This window comes from Zootoca vivipara, chromosome 11, assembly GCF_965207765.1.
Source record: "Zootoca vivipara chromosome 11, rZooViv2.hap1.1, whole genome shotgun sequence".
In the NCBI taxonomy this organism is placed as follows: Eukaryota; Metazoa; Chordata; class Lepidosauria; order Squamata; family Lacertidae; genus Zootoca; species Zootoca vivipara.
The window spans coordinates 4131184-4152883 of NC_142594.1; the positions used below are offsets into that span (position 1 = coordinate 4131184).

At 41.7% G+C, this 21700-nt stretch overlaps 1 protein-coding gene across 3 annotated transcripts in view; it reads left to right on the plus strand.

Moving 5' to 3' along the window:
* GLI3 (GLI family zinc finger 3) overlaps window positions 1-21700 on the plus strand; it is a 244269-nt gene that overhangs the window by 189060 nt on the left and 33509 nt on the right. For 2 of the 3 annotated variants that reach the window (XM_035129597.3, XM_088654320.1), the window contains exons 9-11: window positions 7505-7721; window positions 8532-8648; window positions 10254-10394. In XM_035129597.3, coding sequence (XP_034985488.3) covers window positions 7505-7721; window positions 8532-8648; window positions 10254-10394 — 475 coding nt within the window. The remainder of the gene's footprint in view (window positions 1-7504; window positions 7722-8531; window positions 8649-10253; window positions 10395-21700) is intronic. The other variant, XM_035129598.3, reaches the window with a different exon arrangement.

Sequence of the window (21700 nt, forward strand, 5' to 3'; positions counted from 1 at the left end):
TGAGAATCATGATGCACCTTGACATCAAATGAGCATTCACGTCAACTTCACAGCCGATTCCTTTCCCTTGCTAAGACAGCTGTACTGGCCACAGTTCAGCAGTCGGCACACAAGAGGCACACAGTTGCTAGCACTGGTCAAGGAAAATGAAAGCAGCCCTTAGTTAGGCCATAGGAGCTGTCCCTTCCTTGGCTTTGGATTGCAGGTGGTTTTATTTCTGAGACTTCTTGAACTAGGGCAGTGGTTCTCTATAAAGGGTGTGATGCGCCACACTGGTGTGGCAGAAGAGGATGGCAAGTGTGGCGGAAAGATTCAAGGACAAAGAAACATTTAAACATTTCACTCTTCACATATTCACTGCATATATACACATATATGCAGAATATGGATAGATATTCAAAATCACTGGTTATTCTTCTACGACATATTGCTGTAAATAGGGATTTTCAACTTTGACAAACATGAAACGTCTAAGGCACAAGAATAGCTTTTTTCCCCTTGTGCCATCAAATTGTTGAATCCGTAGTTGTGGGTGGAAGGGAGGCCAGTTGGTGGTATGGGTTTTTTCCCGCTGTCCTGTTGTATTGTGAGGGGAATAGTGTTTGTATGAGGTACGTTTTTTCTTTACATTGCAATGTAGTTGAAGCAAAATTCCAAGTATGGTTGATACTTGGTCAATAAAGTATTCTATTCTATTCTTCTATTCTATTCTATTCCCCGGCAAAAGCAAGCTCACACGTCTCATTGAGTTTGTATAGATACTTAAGGTACATTTATAATCATATTTTGGGAGTGATTCCTGTTCTTATGTAGCTGCATTGTTTTATATTTTCTGGATGTCCCATGATCATAAAGTAGCTGTGTTCTGTGTTATAAATCAAGCATTGGTGGGAGTTGTTACTTTTTGTTTTCCGCTGTATTTCTTATCAATAAAAAATTCGGTGTGGCACAAGCAAATTTTTATACTGAAAGTATGGCCCAGAAAAAGAAGTTTGAGAACCACTTGACCAGGGCACCTAAGCTTTTGAGGAATGAAATTTTGTGCACAGTTATGTACCCACTGGCTTTGGTTTAAAAAAACTGCACAAATACTTTCATGTTTCCTTGGGCCTCTTGGAGTTGTGTTTCTCAAACAACAACACACACACCCCCAACAAAAACCCATGCTATGTGGGATCTTCTTTTACTAAGGTCCAGTATACCTGAAGGAGCGTCTCCACCTCCATCATTCTGCCCGGACACTGAGGTCCAGCACCGAGGGCCTTCTGGCGGTTCCCTCGTTGCGAGAAGCCAAGTGGCAGGGAACTAGGCAGAGGGCCTTCTCGGTGGTGGCGCCTGCCCTGTGGAACAGATGTCAAAGAGGAAAACAACTACCAGACTTTTAGAAGACATCTAAAGGCAGCCCTGTTTAGGGAGGCTTTTAATGTTTAATAGATTACTGTGTTTTATTTTTCTGTTGGAAGCCGCCCAGAGTGGGGTATAAATATATTATTATTATTATTATTATTATTATTATTATTATTATTATTATTATTATTATAGAGCAGAGAGGAAGTCAGAAGTAACAATAACACAACTAAGCTCTCAGATACATGTCATATAGTTCTCACGTACAACTGAAATTGAAAAGACTTCAAACTATATGGTGGTGGCTTGCCACCTAAATTTAAAAATAAATGTTAATTTAAATAAATTGCAACTCATCAAGGAGAATTTGATGAGGGATACCTGAACAATTTATCAAAGGATATAATAATGCCATGGTAGTTTGCATGGCAGTTTCCATCCAAGAAAACTTTCCACCCAACCTTACTATGCTGTAGAAATTGAAGTGAATGACTGAGACATGAAAATCAGAGAGAGGTTCTTCATTTTCAACAGCCATTTTTCCAACAGCCAGATTGTATGGATCTTTTTTGGTAGTCTCACAGTTTCCTTAAAACCGGGGCTTGTATATCTGTTATGGACTGTTTTGAGAAATGTGCACAAAAGAGAATATTGTATAGCTTAACAATTAACAACAGCTGTTTTGGGGTAAATTCCACAACTGTGACTAGCAACAATGTGACCTACTTAGGAGGACAGCCACAAAATAGCCACAATGTTTGGTTTTGATTATAAGGTCTGCTTTTCTTCTTCTTGAAGTCAGTTCCATAAAATATGATGCCCTCATGTAATCGAAATGTAATTTGCTGACCTGTTTTACCTCCAGTTTTAAAATTTTAGAGAATGGGGATTAGAGGCAAAGAAGGTTGCAGCCGTAGGAGCAGAGAGTTCACGGGAAATGAAAAAAGGAATAAAATATAAAACCAGTCCATGCTGGCACATTCCTTCTGAAATATGTTACAATATTGGAAATGGAATAAGAAACTGAGTTGTTTTTTGTTAAAGCCTTCTAATCCTTGAACACAAACACGTCAGTGGTGTTCTCCCTTAGTTTTAAAAACCCCTGGTCTGTTCCTCTTCTTGCAGAGTTTTAGGAACACACTGTAAAATGTGAAACAAACATAACAACAGATTAATAAGGGTGGGTGTGTTTGCCTTCCTGGTTTTGCTGTACATAGAACTCCGCAATCCAACAGAATTAGGCCCATGGAGAACAATAGGCACCTAACTCTTCTCTAGTTCATATTGAGACAGAGCCTCCATGAAAATTCCCAGTTCTGTGGAGCCCCATTCTTGCATGGGGGGGGGGGTCTGTTCCCACCCTACCCCCACCCCCAAACCCATTTTTTGAAGTTCTCTGGGCAGTAGGGAATTTGGTCTATTGTAGCAGACAACCCTGTGGCACAAGCATTTGTAGGCACTTCATTCCAAAAGAAAGAAGAGAGAAAACACAAATTTGCATATATTCAGCCATTGTTGACTTTTTTAAAATTCAAAACCCGCTCAATATGGTACATGAGGTGAGCCTGGCATTTCAAATCCATTTGTGTTATAAGCATAAACTGCTCTAATTCTCAAGTTTTCCACAAGAAACCCTGGGAATTGAAATTTGGGGGGGGAGGGTGGCAGGGTGTGAAATACTCTTTTTGCTAGCTAGTCAAGACTGGACACGTTTATTTACTATCACCTTCTCTTGTTATACAGATGTGAGTGGTCTTTGCACCTGGGCCAATGCTATATGGGTACTGGCCATAGAAATCACTGTAATTGGACTAGTATATTATTTGGTGCTAGCTCTATGGTTAATGGCTTTGCAGTTCAGTTCTGCATTGCTGACCTGCAGGCCCTCTTTGCTCCTTAGCACCAAACAACACCGTTCTACACAAACAAGCTCTTACGCGCATTAGTGTAGCCCAACTCTCCTCAGCCCAGCCAGCATGGCCAACAGTCCATGTTATTTTACTAAATTGATTACCTTCTCTTCACGAATGGGTCCCAGGGCAAGTTACAACAATTTAAAATTCAGTATGAAATACCAACTGGGGTTTAAACACAGAGGTTTGCTGCCATAAGGCTGCAGTGTTAACTTGCTTAAGAAATAAGTCCCATTGATCTTGGTGGGATTTATTTCTGAGTAAGGAAGTTTAGGATCCCGCTGCATATCGTTGCGTTCCATTTTGCACCCGAGAAAAACTGCCTGCCTCCCGTTATGACTTGTAGGAATATTGCAAGTTGAGTCACTTCTGCAAAAGCAAAGAGAAAACACAATAACAGAAATGGTTTGCTCAGTAGATTGAAACCTGCCTGTACTAAAATTTGGAAAAGCTGTAGGAAAAGGCAAACTGTTCAATAGCAGCTATTTATTGCAATAACAAACTTTAGATAAAGAAAAAGAATGGATGACATGGTGTTTTACAGTAGTTTTATTGATAATCTTGCAGTGTTATGTTCCTCTGTGTGAAGCAATTTCTTTAATCTTGGCTCATGCTCCACTCTTTCATATGTCTCTAGATCTTATTACAAGGGGGAGAGAAAATCAATTGGTTAAATGTGTTTTGAACACCATGCTTGTCATATCACTCATTTGTTTGCAAAGATGGAAAGCTCAGACCATCCAGAATGTCACCTAAAGAATTTCTATCAGTGCCGTTTGGTTGCAGAAACTGATGGATTAACCTCTTTCCCCTCTGAAATTAGTGATCAATGAGCCTCAATGTAGAAATATTCCGGTGGGAAAGCCCTGCTCCCCCTTCCAGTTAAACAACAATAAATGTCTATTAAAGCCCATTATGCATGCTAATACCTGTCATCACTTCATTACTCTACTGTATTTCCCAGAGTATGCTCTAGCCTAAACAGCCATGCTCTGGCAAAATGGTACTGGGAAACTCTCTCTAGGTCTTGTAATGTAGAAATGAATAGATCGGATCAAAGCCTCTGAAAAATATAATGGAACATTGCAAGGTTGTTGTTTTTTTGCCAGTGGCTTACCATCAAAATTAAGATTCAATGGTCTTTTTAAATTTAATAAATTACTGTAATTTATTTAATTGCCTACAAAAATGTGCACACGTATCATATTTGCAGGAATCAAAGTGCATTGTAATGTCGGGTGGGTTTAATGTAAATTTAGAGTCTGCCATCATAATTATTGCTATGATTAAGCACATTAGCTGAAAATGTTACTCTGAAATAGGTGAAAGAATTTGCATTCCTTCTAAAGAACAATTCTCACTCCTGACTATGCACTTTTGTCCGATTGACTATGGCTCATAAAGAGGCGGAGAGAGGAGGTTCAATGCGAATAGGTTACTGTTATTGCTGTGAAGATCTCCCAGTTGCAATACTTTGCCAATTTAAAAATACCAGGGAAAATTTTAGAAGCCTTTGAGGAACTTCCTTTTCATTCCACATTGTATCCTTTTAATAAAAGGAGGCAGAAATGTCCCCCAAACAGTAATTGTTCACTGTAAGAGTCAGAGGGAAATTGGTAATAATATTCAGTTATTGTAGCCCCTTAGTCCTTGCCTATGTTCCCTGTAAGCAACCATGAATGATTATAGCACGACTTAGCTAAGGTAGCCTCTATGGATGATTGATAGGACATTAATCAAAAGATGCATATCAGCTTCAGAATTTGTTCACAAGCTTTCTTCTAATAGCTGATTTCATGTTCACTGAGCTCTATGCCAGTTTGTTCAATTTATTCTTCAGTGTACAAGCCATTCATCACGGAACACAATGATTTCACACACACACACACACACACTCCCTTTCAGAAACCTGAGATTGGAGTGGTACAACTACTCTTTTTGGTTCATTAATATACTATACAAACTCGTGCATGCCTATGTTCTATCATTTTAACCCTCTTGTACTTGTAAAAAAAATACTAATATGATTTTAGGGACAACTAGATCCAAATTAAGTCATTTAAAAAACAAAACACATACATTACATTACATTTTTTATAAAAAAAATCCCCCAAGGAGGTTAGGGGGCATGTACACCCCCCCCCGCAGAGTTTACACACCCACAACAACAGGGTAAAGAGGATCAAAAGCAACTGTTGAAAAAGCAAGGAGTAAAATAATACAGTTGCACAGACAGAGTTGGTTCCCAGCATGTTGTGAGGAATCTCTTTACCAAGGGAAATCTGATGCTTTCTACTAAAATTGCCTGGGACACCTTTTCTGCTTTGTTCCTATCCCATGAGGTGGGTTAGGCAGTGGGAAATGGTGACTTTCACAAAATCATCCAATGAGCCCCATGACTGAGCAGGGATTTGAACCTAGTTATGCTAGTCACTGCAACACACAGTCTCTCAAGGGGACGTATTTCACAGTGATTCCAGTTTAATATGAAAATACAGAACTTGACCGTTGCTTTCTATAATACAGCAGCACAGCTACATACAGATGGTATCTGAAGTCTGCCATCACTTGCAATCTTAATTGCTGTGGAACAGGAATGCAGAATCTGTGGTCCTCCAAATATTGTTGGGTTCCAACTATCATCCTCCATCAGCATGGCCAATGGCCCTGAATGCGGAAGTTGCAGGGCAACCACACCTGAAAGGCTACAGGTTCTCCATCCCTGCTACCCTCCTTTGTAGGAGAATACATACTGTATGAAGTAAACCAGGTTATTCTGCATACTTTTGATACCCCATACATTTGGGCAAGATGGCACCAAGGTTATCAGACGACATTGTTGGGGGAAGGAAGGAGGTTGTGCACACAAATGTAAGATTTTATTTCCCCTCAAAGAGGAAAGTCATTTTTTATTTAGGGAATATTAATTTGGTCTGGAATAACAGAGTGCCCATAACAGAAAGTGTTCAGGCTTTATTCTAGTTGAGGAAATCATGCATGCCCAGTAGATGGAAGGACCATTATTGTATATGGGATGTGTGAATAAATGAAATCATACCTTGCCTCAAACCATGGACATGAATCCAAAGGTAGAGGCCTATTTCTTTTGGATTAACAGAATCAAAAATGTGGTAGAGAAGCAGCAGGTGATCCAGCACTCCTTGTACTCCTTGTACCTTCTCCTAACTTCTGCTGCAGGAATAAGATCCCTTTATTGGTATTTAAGTCCCTTTAATTCTAGCAAGACTGAGCTGTGCATGCAGCTATTGTGGTAAACGGACTTTCTGCATTGCTCAGGTCATGCTTCTGTCTCCCAGCCCTAAATGAATAGCAGCCCATCAAGGCTGAGAGGAGTAGAACTTGCTTCGCTGGCTGCATCCTCAACCAAACAGCCTACACTGAAATGCTACGAATGTTTACTGGAACTTGTCCCACTGCATTTAATGAGACTGACATGGTGAAAATTGTGTTTAGGGCTGTGACCTTAGTAGAAGAGGGAGAAATGTAACTGTATTCAGTTATCATAGCAGTCATTGTGGAGAGAGAAGAATGGCATGAATGGAGGGAGGTGAAGGAGCATCAGAGCAATTGGCAGTTGTCCAGTCAATAATTAGTTGCCAAAAATCAGTATTATCCATCAGTATCAAAGCTACATTGTTCTTGGTTCTTGATATTGAATAACTTACTTGTGCTTAATATTTGACATACCCTGCATACAGTGTGTTTGTGTATATATGTTTGTTTTTTACCAAAAGAGTGTCATTCAGCAGCCAAACTATATTTAGTCATGAAACTAGGTAAACAAATGTCACATTTCAGGTCAAACGTCATGCTAATGCATGAGCCTCTTTCTTGCATGCAAAGATCCTCTCCTCCACCCTTCTTGGTGCACTGCAGTTAAACCCAGGGAGTTTTTAATTAACTATGGTACATTGTTTCTTGTTTCATCCAAACTGGGAAGATGTGGTTACATGGATGGAAATGTTCTGAAAATGCTTTTTTTAAAAGCGTCTTTAAAAATACATTGAATTTTCCATAGGACTCACCGCCGCCATCTAGTGTCACATTGTATATTGCACTTAAAGCACACTTAAAATGTTTTATTTGCAGCTGTATAGCTGAGTCCATGGTTTGGAACAACTAATGATCCTCAACCATGTTTTGAAGTTGCTAAAATGTCATGTGTCTTCGCTTGATTCAGTGGCTAATTTTACTTACTCTCCTTTCCATTCCTTGCAATGCAGCCCTGCCCTGAGTTTCGCATACCCTCCCACCCCAGTATCCCTCCAACAGATGCATCAGCAAATCCTCAGTCGTCAGCAGAGCCTGGGCTCAGCCTTCGGACACAGCCCTCCACTCATCCATCCTGCGCCAACCTTTCCTACGCAGAGGCCTATTCCTGGCATTCCTAGCGTCTTAAATCCTGTCCAGATCAGTTCAGGCCCATCGGAATCCATACAGGTAAGGGAATATAGAAGAGAAGGTTTTGCACACTGCTAATTTGTTTGGGTCTTTTTTGTAAGCCAACCACATTGTCATGTTAGCGATTAATCACCACAGCCACTGAGCAGATTGGCTAACAAGTACCTTGGGGCAGCAGTATATGCAATCTTTTATTATAAATTACCCAGAGTGTATCATGGTTTCAGATTGATAGAGTGCTTTCCATCCCTTATAAATATTTCAGTTATCATTCCAAACTCTGTGTTTTTGGAACTGACAGTTTTAGAATGTTCAAGCAAAGGGTGCAGGAAGCGGTAATAAGCTAAAGTAAAATGAGTACAATTCAGATCCCACAGAAGTTAGTGGCAAAACCCCCCCAAAAAATTGCTGATCCTGGTTTGTAAGCAAAGCGGCCACATGCAAGACGCCTTGCTAACAGGGCAATTTAACTTGGGTATATGAAAACCTCACCTGACTCATCCCTATGTGCCTTGCGGTTTGGGAAGTACACAAACCTAATGCACACCTCTAAGACACACACATGCCCACACCTATATGCCTGTGTGTGTGTGTGTGTGTGTGTGTGTGTGTGTGTGTGTGTGCCCTGAAAGACATGTTATCATCTGATTAAATCAACTGTAGTTTATAAAATTTATGCTATAATAAATTTGTTGATCTTTAAGGTGCTATGAAACTTGGTTGTTTTTGCTGAAGGAAGCAAATATTGTTCCCCTTCTGGAAATTGTCCAAATGAAGCTGCTCAGAAGGGTCTGCTTGTATCTGTTTGAAATCATGTATTTGTATCTTTTGGGGCGTAAATATGTACAGCAGAGCAAACCCACGAGCGAGTCTGCAGTGAGCAGCACAGGTGACCCGATGCATAACAAGCGTTCAAAGATAAAACCAGATGACGACCTCCCCAGCCCAGGTGCAGGAAGCATGCAGGTAAACAACACCTTTTTCTCTTAGCTATTCATCATCCACAAATAATTGGCACATTTTGGCTCAATGTACATACCATGTACCTACCCCTAATCCTGGGGTGTTAGGGTAGGAGTAGGATTTGGGGGGCGGGCGAAAATCATGCTTCTTCTGGTGTAGTTTGCCCACCTTTGGTCCCCATCCTGCACTCAGCTTTCACCTGTGACTCCTAGAAGCTGCCAGCATGCAACAGCGACCACACCCTGGGAGCAGCTAAACCTAGTGAGGGTAGTCGTTGGGTCTCAAACCTTGGCGAGTTAGGGACTTCCTCTGCATGCAAAAACAAGCTCTGGCGGATTGAGCAGACGAGATCAATAGTGGGTTCAGTAGCCAAGAAGGTGGTGTCTGCATGTGCTGTAGAGGGAAGTGAGAGTCAGATGGGGCTCGTCAACCTGGGAAGGTAGCCCACCTAGGAAAACTCTGATCCTAAACCTCCACTGCCTTGTGGGATATCTTTGGGAAGAGAAAAGACTAAAGAGTAAACACAAACCAGGAGTGGAGTCCCTTAGGCAGTTGGATGGTGCTTTGTGCGCCTCCTTCCGGCAATTCCTGAAGCCAAGGTGGTGTCAAATGTATCGCTCTGCTTATCCTTTGGACCACATCAATGAGGTTTGGGGGGGGGTCTTGCCACCTGGGCAGCCCAGCAGCTCTATACACACTGCCCGGGCTTGTGCCCTGGGGAGGTCACTTTGGTGCTGCTACAGCAGTCTGACTTCACCCTGGAGGTGTGCTTCATTGTCTCTCAAGACAGATGCTTGCCAACAACCCCAAACCTGCTTGGCTGTGCATAGAATTTCACACATATAAAATTGTATCTCTGTCTAAGAAGAGTTGAATGCTGAAGTTTTACACCCTGATGCATAGCAGTCCATAATACTATAATGATACTGTATAAAATGACTGCTCTACTTTTGTGTGGCTGCATATGTGTGCGTGCAAATCCTGAATCACTATAGTAAGTCTTCCTGTTTTCATTGTTAGAAAGGAAGGACCAAAAAAATGTATAGGTAAGGAGACTCAGAGGACGTAATCCATTTTTGACCAGCCACCTGAACACCATACTGCCTCGCCAACACCTGCATTTTGCTGATGATTATTGACCACCATTCTCATGGCACCTGTGCCTGAGAGGATTGCCCTGTTTAAAAGTGTGCCTTGATTTATAGTCCTCCTCAGGCTTAGACTGGTTAACAGCATCTCCCTATCCTACTGGTTTCCCAGAAAATTCTGTCTTTTGCCATCCTCATTTCACACGTTGAGAACTTAGGCTTTGCACCCATGGCAGACATGGCCTTAGCCAAAAGTCTTAGAAGCAAATGGAAAGTCCATAGGAGACAGCAGAGCCATATATCTTTGGGTTTTCTCAAAATAATTAGGGAGCACATGACACAGCTGTGCAGAAATTTCCCTTTTCCCATTCTTTGCTTTACAAGGTTAACTCTGGGCTTTGGGGTTTTGCTGAAAGGCAGTGGATGAGGTTTACTTCCCACATCCTTCTGGTACTTTTGAAGCTAGGGGATTCTGCCCCTCTTTCTTATAGCCTTTCCCTCTTCATCCCAACTCCCCCAGGAGCCACCTGAAGGAATGACGTTAGTTAAAGAAGAAGGGGACAAAGATGAAAGCAAGCAGGAGCCTGAAGTGGTCTACGAGACAAACTGCCATTGGGAAGGCTGCTCGCGAGAGTTTGACACGCAGGAGCAGCTAGTGCATGTAAGTTAATGGCATCCAGGAGCTGGTTTTGAAAAGTGTGTGACCTTTTCTGCAGGGGCAGGTTCTGTGACCCTTTGCTGAGTCAAGTTTCTTTGCAAACAGCATTGCCGACTGGAGAGGAGTTTGAGTTTCTGCAAATGAAGCAAAACTCTTGAGCTATAGCGTTTGACCTGTTCAGTCAGCTAAAGCTTAGTGTAAAATTCAATAAAGTCTTCAATAGAGAGTGTAATGGCTCTGATCCTGTAAGCCACAAAATACTATTTTGAATCAGAGGCTTTGATAGTTATTGAGTAATAGTAAGCTGGACATGAGTTATTATTAACCTCTTGCCAAGTTTGATTCCCCTCCCTTTCAAATGGGACTGTAACAATAGAAAGGGGAGACTGAGAACCCTCCCCAACCCTAAAGGATTTGTGGTGCATTTTATGTATCAATTTTCTGTTGTGTGTGTAAAGTGAAGTGGATTACTTGGTAGAATAAGAGTGCATTGTGTTATTGTAGTTCCCTTGGATGAAGGCAAAACCCTATAGCATTAGTGGCAGGAGAGTTAATACCGTACTAGCTACTTAAAAGTAAAGAGGTATTAATGAATCTTATGGTTTCTGCTTTCTTAACATACCTCCTGTGATATTTGCATTACAAGTGACATCCAAAAGTATATAAAAGACTTAATTTCCCCACTTTAGCCAACTGTCACTGTTTACTACTGTGTCTCTGGGTTTTTGAACGCTCACCAAGCAAGCCATTGGGTATAGGTGATTTCATAGGCATATCAGCATTTTACCAAAAGTCACTGTGACATGCAGTTTGCAGGTGAGAGTTACATAAGAGCTAAATAAGTGATATTTATCTGGCCTCAGGTGTTATTCACTCATTCATCAGAAGCATTAAAGGTAAAGGTACCCCTGACCATTAGGTCCAGTCGCGGACGACTCTGGGGTTGCGTGCTCATCTCGCTCTATAGGCCGAGGGAGCCGGCGTTTGTCCACAGACAACTTCTGGGTCATGTGGCCAGCTTGACTACTTGTCCTACTCTTCTAGGACGTGCCTCCCTGGCTCCCCCAATCTCCAAGTGTTCTGCAGCAGATAACCAAATATATGAAGGTTTCTGTGAGGCCAAAAGTTTTGAAAATCACAGCTTTAGAGTTTGCTGCACCAGCAAATAAGTGGGATGTGCCAACTGCCATCTCAATGCTGAATACCATGCCAATAGCATATGCCAGGCATCCCCAAAATTTGGCCCTCCAGATGTTTTGGACTACAATTCCCATCTTCCCCAACCACTGGTCCTGTTAGCTAGGGATCATGGGAGTTGTAGGCCAAAACATCTGGAGGGCCGCAGTTTGGGGATGCCTGGCATATGCTGCTGTGGTGTTTTTCCCTGCTGTTGCTGGAATCTTTCAGTAGCATTTCAGGTAATTCCATAGCTTAGATGTTAAAGGTCATGTAGCTGGCAGTGGTCATCCTAGGTGGAAGGGGATGATACTTTTATTCATTGCGGTCTCAGGATACTTAAACAGCATTTAAAAATGCAGCGTGGAGCCACCAGTTTCCAGTTCATATCCAGACTGTCCCATCCTGTGAGTGGATAAACAAAACAAATATACAGACCAATACAATAATGATCAAACCACTTAGGTAGTTTTTGACGCTGTAGCAATTTTCATTAGTTGGAGCGAATTTTCAAGCTCCATGTGCTGTTTAGAACTGAAGTTTCTTAAAATGTTTGTGATACATGCTCTAACAGGCAGTGTGTTAAACTATTCAGAGGGTCTGCCTTATTTACAACACCTATCCATCCTTTCCTACCACCACCCCCGCCCCCGCCCCTGCCCCCAGCCTCCCTCTCCTTTACAGTTAATAGAAAGATTCATGATTCTTCATGGTTGTCTATCTAGTGTCTGACAGCACTGACTCCCCTTGCTAAAGCAACTCACTATCTATAATTGATATCCTTCCAAGGAATGGGGTGCTGACTGCAATTGAAGGGCTTTGCTGAAAGCTCTTAAATCCTGACAAGTTCTGCCCTTGTTCTGGTTCAGTCACTGAGCTACACTCTTGGAATTCCAGGGTTATTTGAACTTTGTGCAAAAGGGATGCATGTGTTTCACATTAGCAAATCACAAAGTTGGAGAGCAGAACTATGACCTGGACTCCTGGGTTTCCTGCCAGTCTCATTTACAATGCACGGAACCCCTAAAAAGATTACCTACTTATATTACCAGTTGAATTTCTTTCTTTCTTTCTTTCTTTCTTTCTTTCTTTTGAAAAAAAAAACCCTAACAAAAAGACCTTATTTATTTTTCAAACTTGGTTTGCTGCTGGGCCCTTAATCATTCTACTCTTTAATTAATTTCTTTGCCCACAAGATATTATAATTGGGCTGAGCACAAGTTTGTTTTAAGTGTGTGATAAATTCACTTCTGCGCCCAGAAGCCAATAAGATGCTGTATATTCATTCCACCCCTTCCCTTAGTCTGCTTTTCGTTGAACCTCAGCTTTTTTCTGCAGCTTTCTGTTAGATTATACAAATTACTAGAGATTGGTTAAGTTAGACATCAAGATAAGTGTTTGTTTAGGAAAATCGTCCCCAGAAGGAAAAAGACCGAAGTTACTGTTATGTATGAATACAATGGCAGTCAAAAATTTGAAGCAGTGCTATGAAGGCTTAGTGATAACTGTTCTTTATTTAAAATACACTTGAAGATACATAATTCAAAGAAATTAGATTTATTTTTCTTGATGTTTTCATATTGATTTTATAGCAGAAAATTCCTTTCTTTGATGAAAGTTTGATTGCATAGTAGCAAAGACCAGAAGAGCGATAATTATACATCCAAACTCACAGATTTTAAAGCTTTAATTTTCCAACTTGCCTTCATCAGAGAGACAGAGTGTCCCCAACCCAGCTTTGATTGTCGTTTGTTGCATGAAGCTAGTGATTTGGGATGATGAGACACCTTTCTGTCCACATCAGACACATCCATGAAGTTCAATGGGAAGTGCATGAAGATTTTGATATGCACTCATATAAACTGTTCGTATTATTGTGTGTTCACATATATGCACCTTAATTCTAAAGTTTGTCATTAGGTTGCCAGCTTAGGACTGTTATTCCAATTAAAGAAACCCTAGCTAATCATTCGTGAGCTTTAATGAGTTACTTGATTAATCAATGGATTTGAATTTGAATTTGGATAAGTGCAATAGTGCTGAAATGAGACATGCTTCCTTGCTTTTTAGATGGTGTCCTGTAACAGACATGAGTTTGTAGACTTCTGCTCAGACAGTGGGGCATCTTCTCCCTCCTGCAGCCTTCTGTGCACCCCCAGAAGCTGTTCCAGGCCAGAGAGCCACCCAACCAGGAGCAGATTTCTTTAGAGTGCATGCTTAGTGGTTTCCAGCAGGGAGAAAAGGAAGAGAAAGTCCTGTTGTGTGAGCAGACATTTGTTCAACTAATGTGACAGCAGCATTGGATACAACCCAACATCTTAGAAGAAGCATTGACTGCTATGTCAGAAAAAGTGAGAGTGCTTTAAGATGGTGCAGGTGTTAATATAATACATTTATTGTCAAAAGTTTGCTGCCTGATAAGCTGAGAGCAGGTTTTTGCCCCAATTTATATCTTTATGTTAAGTGAGTAATTGCTTAAAGGGGCAACACCCTGACCTAATGCAAGTGTTTCTCCTTGATCCAGGTTTCACCTGCTGAACTCCCTGGACCATTTGACCATTTGCTGGGCATTGTGGAATAGGAGGTGCTTAGTGTCTTCGGTACATTGGGGTCAAGCGATGGTGTCTGTGAGGGTTGGGAGTCAGGGCCTGTGGATTCATGACCACTAAGCTCAGCTTTATTGTGAGGAAACTTGTACCAAAAGGGCAACATCAAACAACAATACACTCACTGTATTATGAATCGTAGTTATCTGGTTACAGTGCCAGCTCTTTGTGGCATTTAAGGTGCCTTGTACTAAGCCAGTACTTTTCCATCTTTCCCCCCCCACTCTGGCTCACAATCTGAAACCCTTGAATGTCTGCTTGGAAATGAATTTGAGATTTTTAAAACTGGGAGTGCGCTCTGGGACAATGCTAGTGCTCCCCCCCTCCCAGCTGCTGAATGTTACACAGGTGGTGGTGAGGAACTGCCTTTTCAGAGAAGTGGGCTTGGGGTCGCTGATCTTCTCAGCGAGGAACCTCTGATAAAATGCAATGCAAAATGAGTGCATTTGTATCTGTAACCATCAGTTTCTCTTCAATTAATTTACTTCCATTCATCAATCACCACATAATTCCTTCCTCATAAATTAAATTAAATTGAGGTTGCAATCCTTTTCTTCCCCAGCATTAACAAACAGAGGAAATGCTTAATTTCTTTGAAATCAATCTACACGTCATTTAAAGGGGGGGGCAGAATTTTAAGGAACACATAGGAAGAAATCTTCCCCACAATTCACTCACACATTCCAACTTTTTATGAAACAACTCGTTAAAGAATAGGGGAGTAAAGACGTAGGACTGGAAGTAGACTGGACTAAACATCCCAGGCCCTCATTTTTATTCTCAGGGACTTCATTTCTCATGCTAGATCACTTTGAAAGCATGCCAGTTGTTCTTAGCGAGAAGCTCTCCACTCCACATCTTACCCCTGAACTCCCGTCACAGACGTCTGAAAACCTCAGTGCTTTTCATGTGAAATACTAATTAATTTAATTCTGGGTAATGAATCCACACTTGAATAGGTTCTGGAATGGTTAGTAGTGCAAGCAGATTTTTGTTACCTCGGCTTTCTGTTACTCGTGGGTAAGCCTCACTGAACTCAAAGGGCCTTGCTGCTGCTCTGACATTCTGGTCCCCACTGAAAGTATAACTAGGGGGTATGACTCTCTTCAGAGGGTGGGGGTCTTATTGAAATCATCCTTTCTTCCATTCTCCTCCTCCTTTTCAGAGCAACCAGAGCTAGTGCCAATTATTTTCATAAGCCACTTTGAGGGTTTTTTTTCCAATCCAGTGGTGTACAGATTTTATGAAAGGGCAAAAAAATGTTTCTGCTCCTCCTCCTTGCCAGCCCAGCCAGCCAGCCCCAAAAGCAGTGATTCATTGTTGGGTGCTCCTGGAAGCACCTTGAAGGTCACAGGGGATGTTGTAGATGGCAGCCTCGTGCCCACACAGCTCTTAAGATGTTCACAGCCAACGGGGCCTGCCAGACTGCGGTGGATGCCCTTGGACACCTTGTTAAGTACTGCCGGGGGGGGGGGAAGCTTCCAGGTGGGGCCCACCAGTCAAGTGTGAGGCCTGGAACAGTGACTCTGATTCACATCCTCCCTGTTATCACCAGCAAAGATGGCCTTTCGTAAACTAGAAACGGGAGGCTGCTTCAATGATTATTCTGTTCATACACTCTAGGGGATTTCATTGTGTTTACCGACCATCTTCTGTGCACAACAGACACAGAGGATGAGCATGTGAGCATGCATGTGCCTTTTCTGCATTCGTTGTGTTCCAGCATGATGCATTCCCACCCACCATACAACTTCTGTTAAATTGCTACCAGACCACCAGCAATGGCCCCTTCCAGGATGCTCAGTAGCTTGGTTTACCGCCTATAGGACTACCAGGATGGAACACCCATTCTACTGTAACTACTGTATATGGGTTATTTTCAGAGGCTTGCATGTTTAACAAATTTGGGATATGTAAGAGAAATAAACATTGCGGAAAGTAGCAACGGGGAGTTGCCTTCTCAAGATTTGGAAGTATGTGCAGGTCCCACTCTCTGAACTCTCATTATGTGAACATTCACTTATCTGAACAGGGGGGATTCGCATCCAGTCCTCATTACACAAATGGCTGACTCGGATATCCGAACAGCCAGACCTGCGAGAACAGCTTTCCTTAATGTTGCATTTTATTTTGAAAGAAAGGCCAACATTTTCCTTCTATATACACCTACATTGGCATGACCCAGTTACCCTCCCTCAGACCTTCCTTCCCTTCGACATGCAAGGTCAAAACTGGCAGCAGCACCACCAGCTGTTCCTCCTCCTCCTCCTCCGGCCACTGCTGACTCTGCCCTGGAAGCAGCGAGGGCGATGCCAAGGAGGAAGCCAAAGTCCTCCTTGTCCTCTTCTTCATCCACACCACCCCAGCTGCCAGCCAGGCTCGGCTCCAATGTACTTTCCATTGCTTCTCCACTCAGGGGCAGCGGCTTGGCGTCCATCTTGACGACCAAGGAGGCGGCTTCACAGTGCCGGGGGGGGGGGAGGAGGAAGAAGTGGGCCAGATCAGGGGGGCGGGGAGGGAATGGTTCAAAAACTGACATCAAAGGGACAGGGCCACTGCCAGGAACAGGGCAGTAGCTTAGGTCAGAGGTGGAAGAAGATCTGGGGAGGGTAAATGGATCATGCCGGTGTAGATACAAATTAAACACAAAGGTCCTTCTGTCCCCTTGCTTTATCAGGCTGTCAGGAATTTATTGGGATTTCTCCCATAGAAAACAATAGAAATGGTTGGCTTGTTATGCAAATGCTTGCCTAACGAACCTTTTCTCAAGAATGTGTTATGCTCAGAAAGCGGGACCAGCGTGTATATGTTAGTGTGTCTGCTGGCGTTGGCATTTTCACTTCCTATTCTGGATTTTGTAGTCATCCATGTCGTCCCAGACAACAACAGTAATGAATGAGGCACTGGCCCTTTCGTCAGCTCCAAGAAGAAGGTGAAGCATCTTGGATTTTAAATTTGCCGAGATTGGTTCCCAAAATCACCCTATCAGGATTAGTAAAACAGACAAACAAAAACAAACCCCACCCATACGTACTTCAGTGTTTCAGCCATAACTTGAAGGCAAATCTTTGCCCCCCCCTTTGTGTTTGTCTCCCTCTCCGTCTTTCCTTCCACACACTGAACTGTAATGTGGAATGTTTCTGTTAAAATATATACAAGAAAATTGCATCGCAGACCTCTAGCCCTCATCAAAAGTAACTGCGTAAGTGTTCTTGGTCTCGAGGGTAAGTAATTCCAGACGCGCCTCATGGCTGCTCTGCAGCTGTTTTGCATGTGCAGCCCATGACGGCGCCAGCAACTCCTGGCACTTTCCCTGTCCCCTTTCAGGATGCATCTTTCTCATCAAGGCAAGCCCAGAATGCGCTTGCAAAGGGAATGTGCCTTTCGTGGCCTTGAAAGACATCGAGCACAGCCACTGCCGAGTTCTGCCACTCACTGGGGGAATGATATAAAAAGATCAGTTAAGTCAGTGGAAATGCTCCCATTGGTATTGAATACAAACCTACAAGCTTCCTCCCATAGAAGTTTTGCATCTTTCTCCTAAGCATGACTCTGATGGGCTTTGTTTCATTTTGGTGCTCTTCTGCTGGTGCAATTCCACATAGTTACTGGTGTCTCTTCTTTTACTCGGTGGGTGGGTGTGTAGGTAGTGAGATTTCAGATGAATTTACAATCTAATCCCCCCCCCCAAAACCGTTTGTGGGTGTATGAAGAAGCTTGACGTTCTTATCAGTTGCTTCAATAGTGGATTTTTTATTTTATTTTAAGGAGAGACCTCTGCAGCAGTTGGCTGTGCTCTGGGTGTTTTCAGGTGTCTGGCTCAAAAATTGGCTGCACAGGTCAAAACCAACTGGGTGTTTCCTTCCAAATTCAGCATCTTCCGGTCGTATTGCTGCTTCTCAGCGCGTATAAAATAAACTTCCCTGTGCAGGGGGACATGTTCTTACGTATGCAGTGTGAGATGGTCTTGAATTCATGGTCTGTGTGCCTGCCACGCTGATAGGCAAATGCTGTACATGCAGGCACTAAGAATCCAGTTTAAATGTAATGTCGCCAAATAGAACCCCACACGTGTAAATTTATTTTACACACCTGCCATCCCATAGGAGTTGAACCTTATTCTGAACGCTCCTGTGTAGAACATGACTAATGAAAGAGAAGGTGCGAGAAAAACTGTAGCTCAGATAGGACATTGTCAACTTTAGTGTGGCACGGGGTAAAACTCTCCCCCCCCCCTCATAATTAGAAAATTGCAAATCTTCTAACTATGCATTTGCAATTTTACGCGTACAATTTTCTCTTGCGATAGCTTTAGTTTTGTTATCAAAATTTGTACCTCATCAACAGGATAACTGAACTGCTATTGTAATTAAATACTATATATATATATATATATATATATATATATATATATATATATATATACCCTGTTTCTCATATTTTAAGACATACCCATAAAATAAGCCATAGCAGGATTTTTAAGCATTCAAGGAATATAAGCCATACCCCAAAAATAAGACATAGTGATAGGCGCAGCAGCAATGCTGGCCGCGGCAGGAGGAGGAGGGAAAAAATAAGACATCCCTTGAAAATAAGCCATAGTGTGTTTTTTTGAGGAAAAAATAAATATAAGACATGTCTTATAATATGAGAAACACGGTATATATAGCGCTAGTTCAGCATTCTTTATCGTCTACTCTTTTTAGTCCATCGTTCCTATAATGATTTTTAAGTAGCCATATAATTCCAAAAATAGTGAAGAAAAGTCTATTTCATCAGGTAGCACAGAATCCATCAGAAAACTGCACTCAATTTTCATTGGGTAATAATGTCACGTGCAGATGTAGTATTACTTTGGAAGTATTGCCTGCAGAGAAGTTTTTCAACTGAACCAGGATTCCAAATGAAACCTGAACATTGCGTATTACAGTATTTATGAAGTGTCCACCTTGTACGAACAAGTGTGCTCTCAGAAGTGGTTTAAAATAAGGGCAGACTAGTCTGTCTGTTTCTAGTCTCTTGTCACTTCCATATGTGTTCCTTCCTAAGCCTTTTCCATTCTGTTTCCATACAGGGTTTAGGGTGGTTTATAAAATCCATCCCAAACAACCATAAATTTGTACTTAGTATTATGACATCATCCTAGGGCTGCTGTTAAAAACTTAAATATAGATAAGTTTGCTTTTTTGGAATACATATGCATCAAATTCCTTGAGCATCACTAGTTTAAGATGACACCTGACCTAACCAAGAGCATATTTCATCCAGACATATTCTGCTCCTACGTTCTTTTAATCGTAATATTTATCGTTCGGCCAAATCTCTTTCCCTTGCAGTTCAGTTGACAGGGTGTGGTAAGAAAACTTCTCCCACATGCTTCATCTTGAAAAGAACAATTACTGTTTGTCTTCTAGTTGGTTTTAGCTAAAAGTATCATTACTGAGGCTGAGATCGCAGGATGGAGTAAGCAAAATGTCTGGATAAGTACATAAGTGCTCCTTTTTGTTATGAAGGGTTGGTCTTCTTCATATACTAACGTTAACTCCCATGCCTTTGAATTGGCAACTTGGAAACAGCCCTAAGAATGTTCTGCTCTGAAGGGCCAAATTGCAGTCATCACTGTTAAAAACTTTGGGTTGGTACACAAAGTTCAGTATTTTGTACACTTAGGTACTTGGTTGCCTCATACCTCGTGGATGTGTTAGTTCTGCTTGGGTAAATAACTGTTTAGGGCACAATCTTCTGGCAAAGTCTGCAAAAGCCCCATTAAAAGGTAGAGGAGGAGGAGTGCAATAAGTTCCAGTCATTTCAGTCCAATTGTCCAGGACTTTCCTATATTTCACGGTGTGCTGCTGATGCACAGTATCCTATTTTTTAAAACGGCACTATGCCTGATTCAAGTTTATAAAATGACAAAGGGTATGAAGAACAGGAAGTAAAAAAATTATTGTTATACTGGATCTCAAGAGAGTTACCCAGTGCAAACAACAAAAGGTTCAGGACAGGCAAATAATGTATTGCTTCATACAGTGTATAATTAACTTAGGAAATTCAGTTCCACAGGGCACAATGATGGCCATAAATGTAGATTGCTTAAAAAATAGATGAATTCACAGATGATATGAATGTAACATTAACTACCGGTAAATGTAATCTTCAGAATCCGTATACCTCTGAATACAATTTAAGGGAATTAGGCCGTTTGACATGATGGTTGCCTTCTTGCCTTGCTGCTGGCTATGGTTGGAAACAGAACACTTGGTTAAATGGACTTTTGGTCCGATCCAGCAGGGTTCTTTTTAAGTTATTAATATAGTACGCTGAGCGTATTTATTTCAAATTGCTTAGGCATCTTGTATAGCACGTTTGACCCTGAAGTTCACATTGTACTTTTGGCGGTGTGTGTGTGTGTGTGTGGAAATGTGTTTTCTTTAGCTTTCTTGTGCCCTTTGTTTGTACAGCCTTTTAATAGAAGGATGCATCTGATCTTTTTATCACGGTGTAATAAATCCAGCATTTTTCCTTTTTTTGGAAACTTGCGGGCTGCTGTGACTTTTCTTCAAGGTGTCGGGTGTCTAATCTTGAAAATGAATGGGTGGTGTCTTTGTCAGGAGTGGGTAGCCGCGGTGGCTTGTAGTGTAGGTATGAGGTCTGCGTATCCCATTCTTGTGGTATCACCAGGGCCAAGATGCTGCAGTTCTTAGAGCGAGATAAAGTAGTCAAGCTGAAAATGAAACAAAGCTTTAACTGTATTCCTCCTTGTGTTTAGCAGAGATAAACTTCAGTGGAGTCTCAGTGCTGCCCCATTTGGCTTCTGGCAGCAGCTTTAATTGGTAAAATGCAGATTTTTTTTTTTGATCAAGAGAGGATTATTCTTGTTATCAGTCTAGAGCATCTTATTTCAAGATGAAAAGGCTTTGCTGAATTACAGATGCCAACATTTTTACAAAGGGCTTTGGCGATTGACATCTCAAAGAGAAAGTATGATTTATTAGCCTATAATGGTACTGAGCATTGGGCTAGTTCCCACTGATTTGTGAAATTGCCTAATATGAATTGCCTTTCTATGTAATTCAAGCCTCGGGTTCCTCAAAATATATTTTGTGTATAAAGTATGAAACATTAGGTACCTGAAAAACAGCAGAGTATGAAGTGGAGGCGAGGTGGGGGGAATCTTGCTTCTAAATCCATCTTGGTTGTGGTTTTTACAGTAGTTTGGCTGATAAGCTGGCAGGGTAAAGATTAATAACGAGCCTTGTTGTTATCAGTACCTGCTTGTCGATCCTCTGTAACAGGCCTGTCTGTTCAGCATGGAAATTATTGATTAAATAAAAATTGCTATTAGATTGTGATGTGATCCATAATCGCAAACAATGGCGGACGTTCCACTTTCAGATCCTGAGCCATGCATCAAGTTTTCCCTCCGTAGTAATTTATATTGTGCTGACACCCACACTCATTAGCTTTTACCCTTTCCTACATGTGTCAAGAAAGCACTAAAAGACAGAACAGTAGTAGGAAATGAAG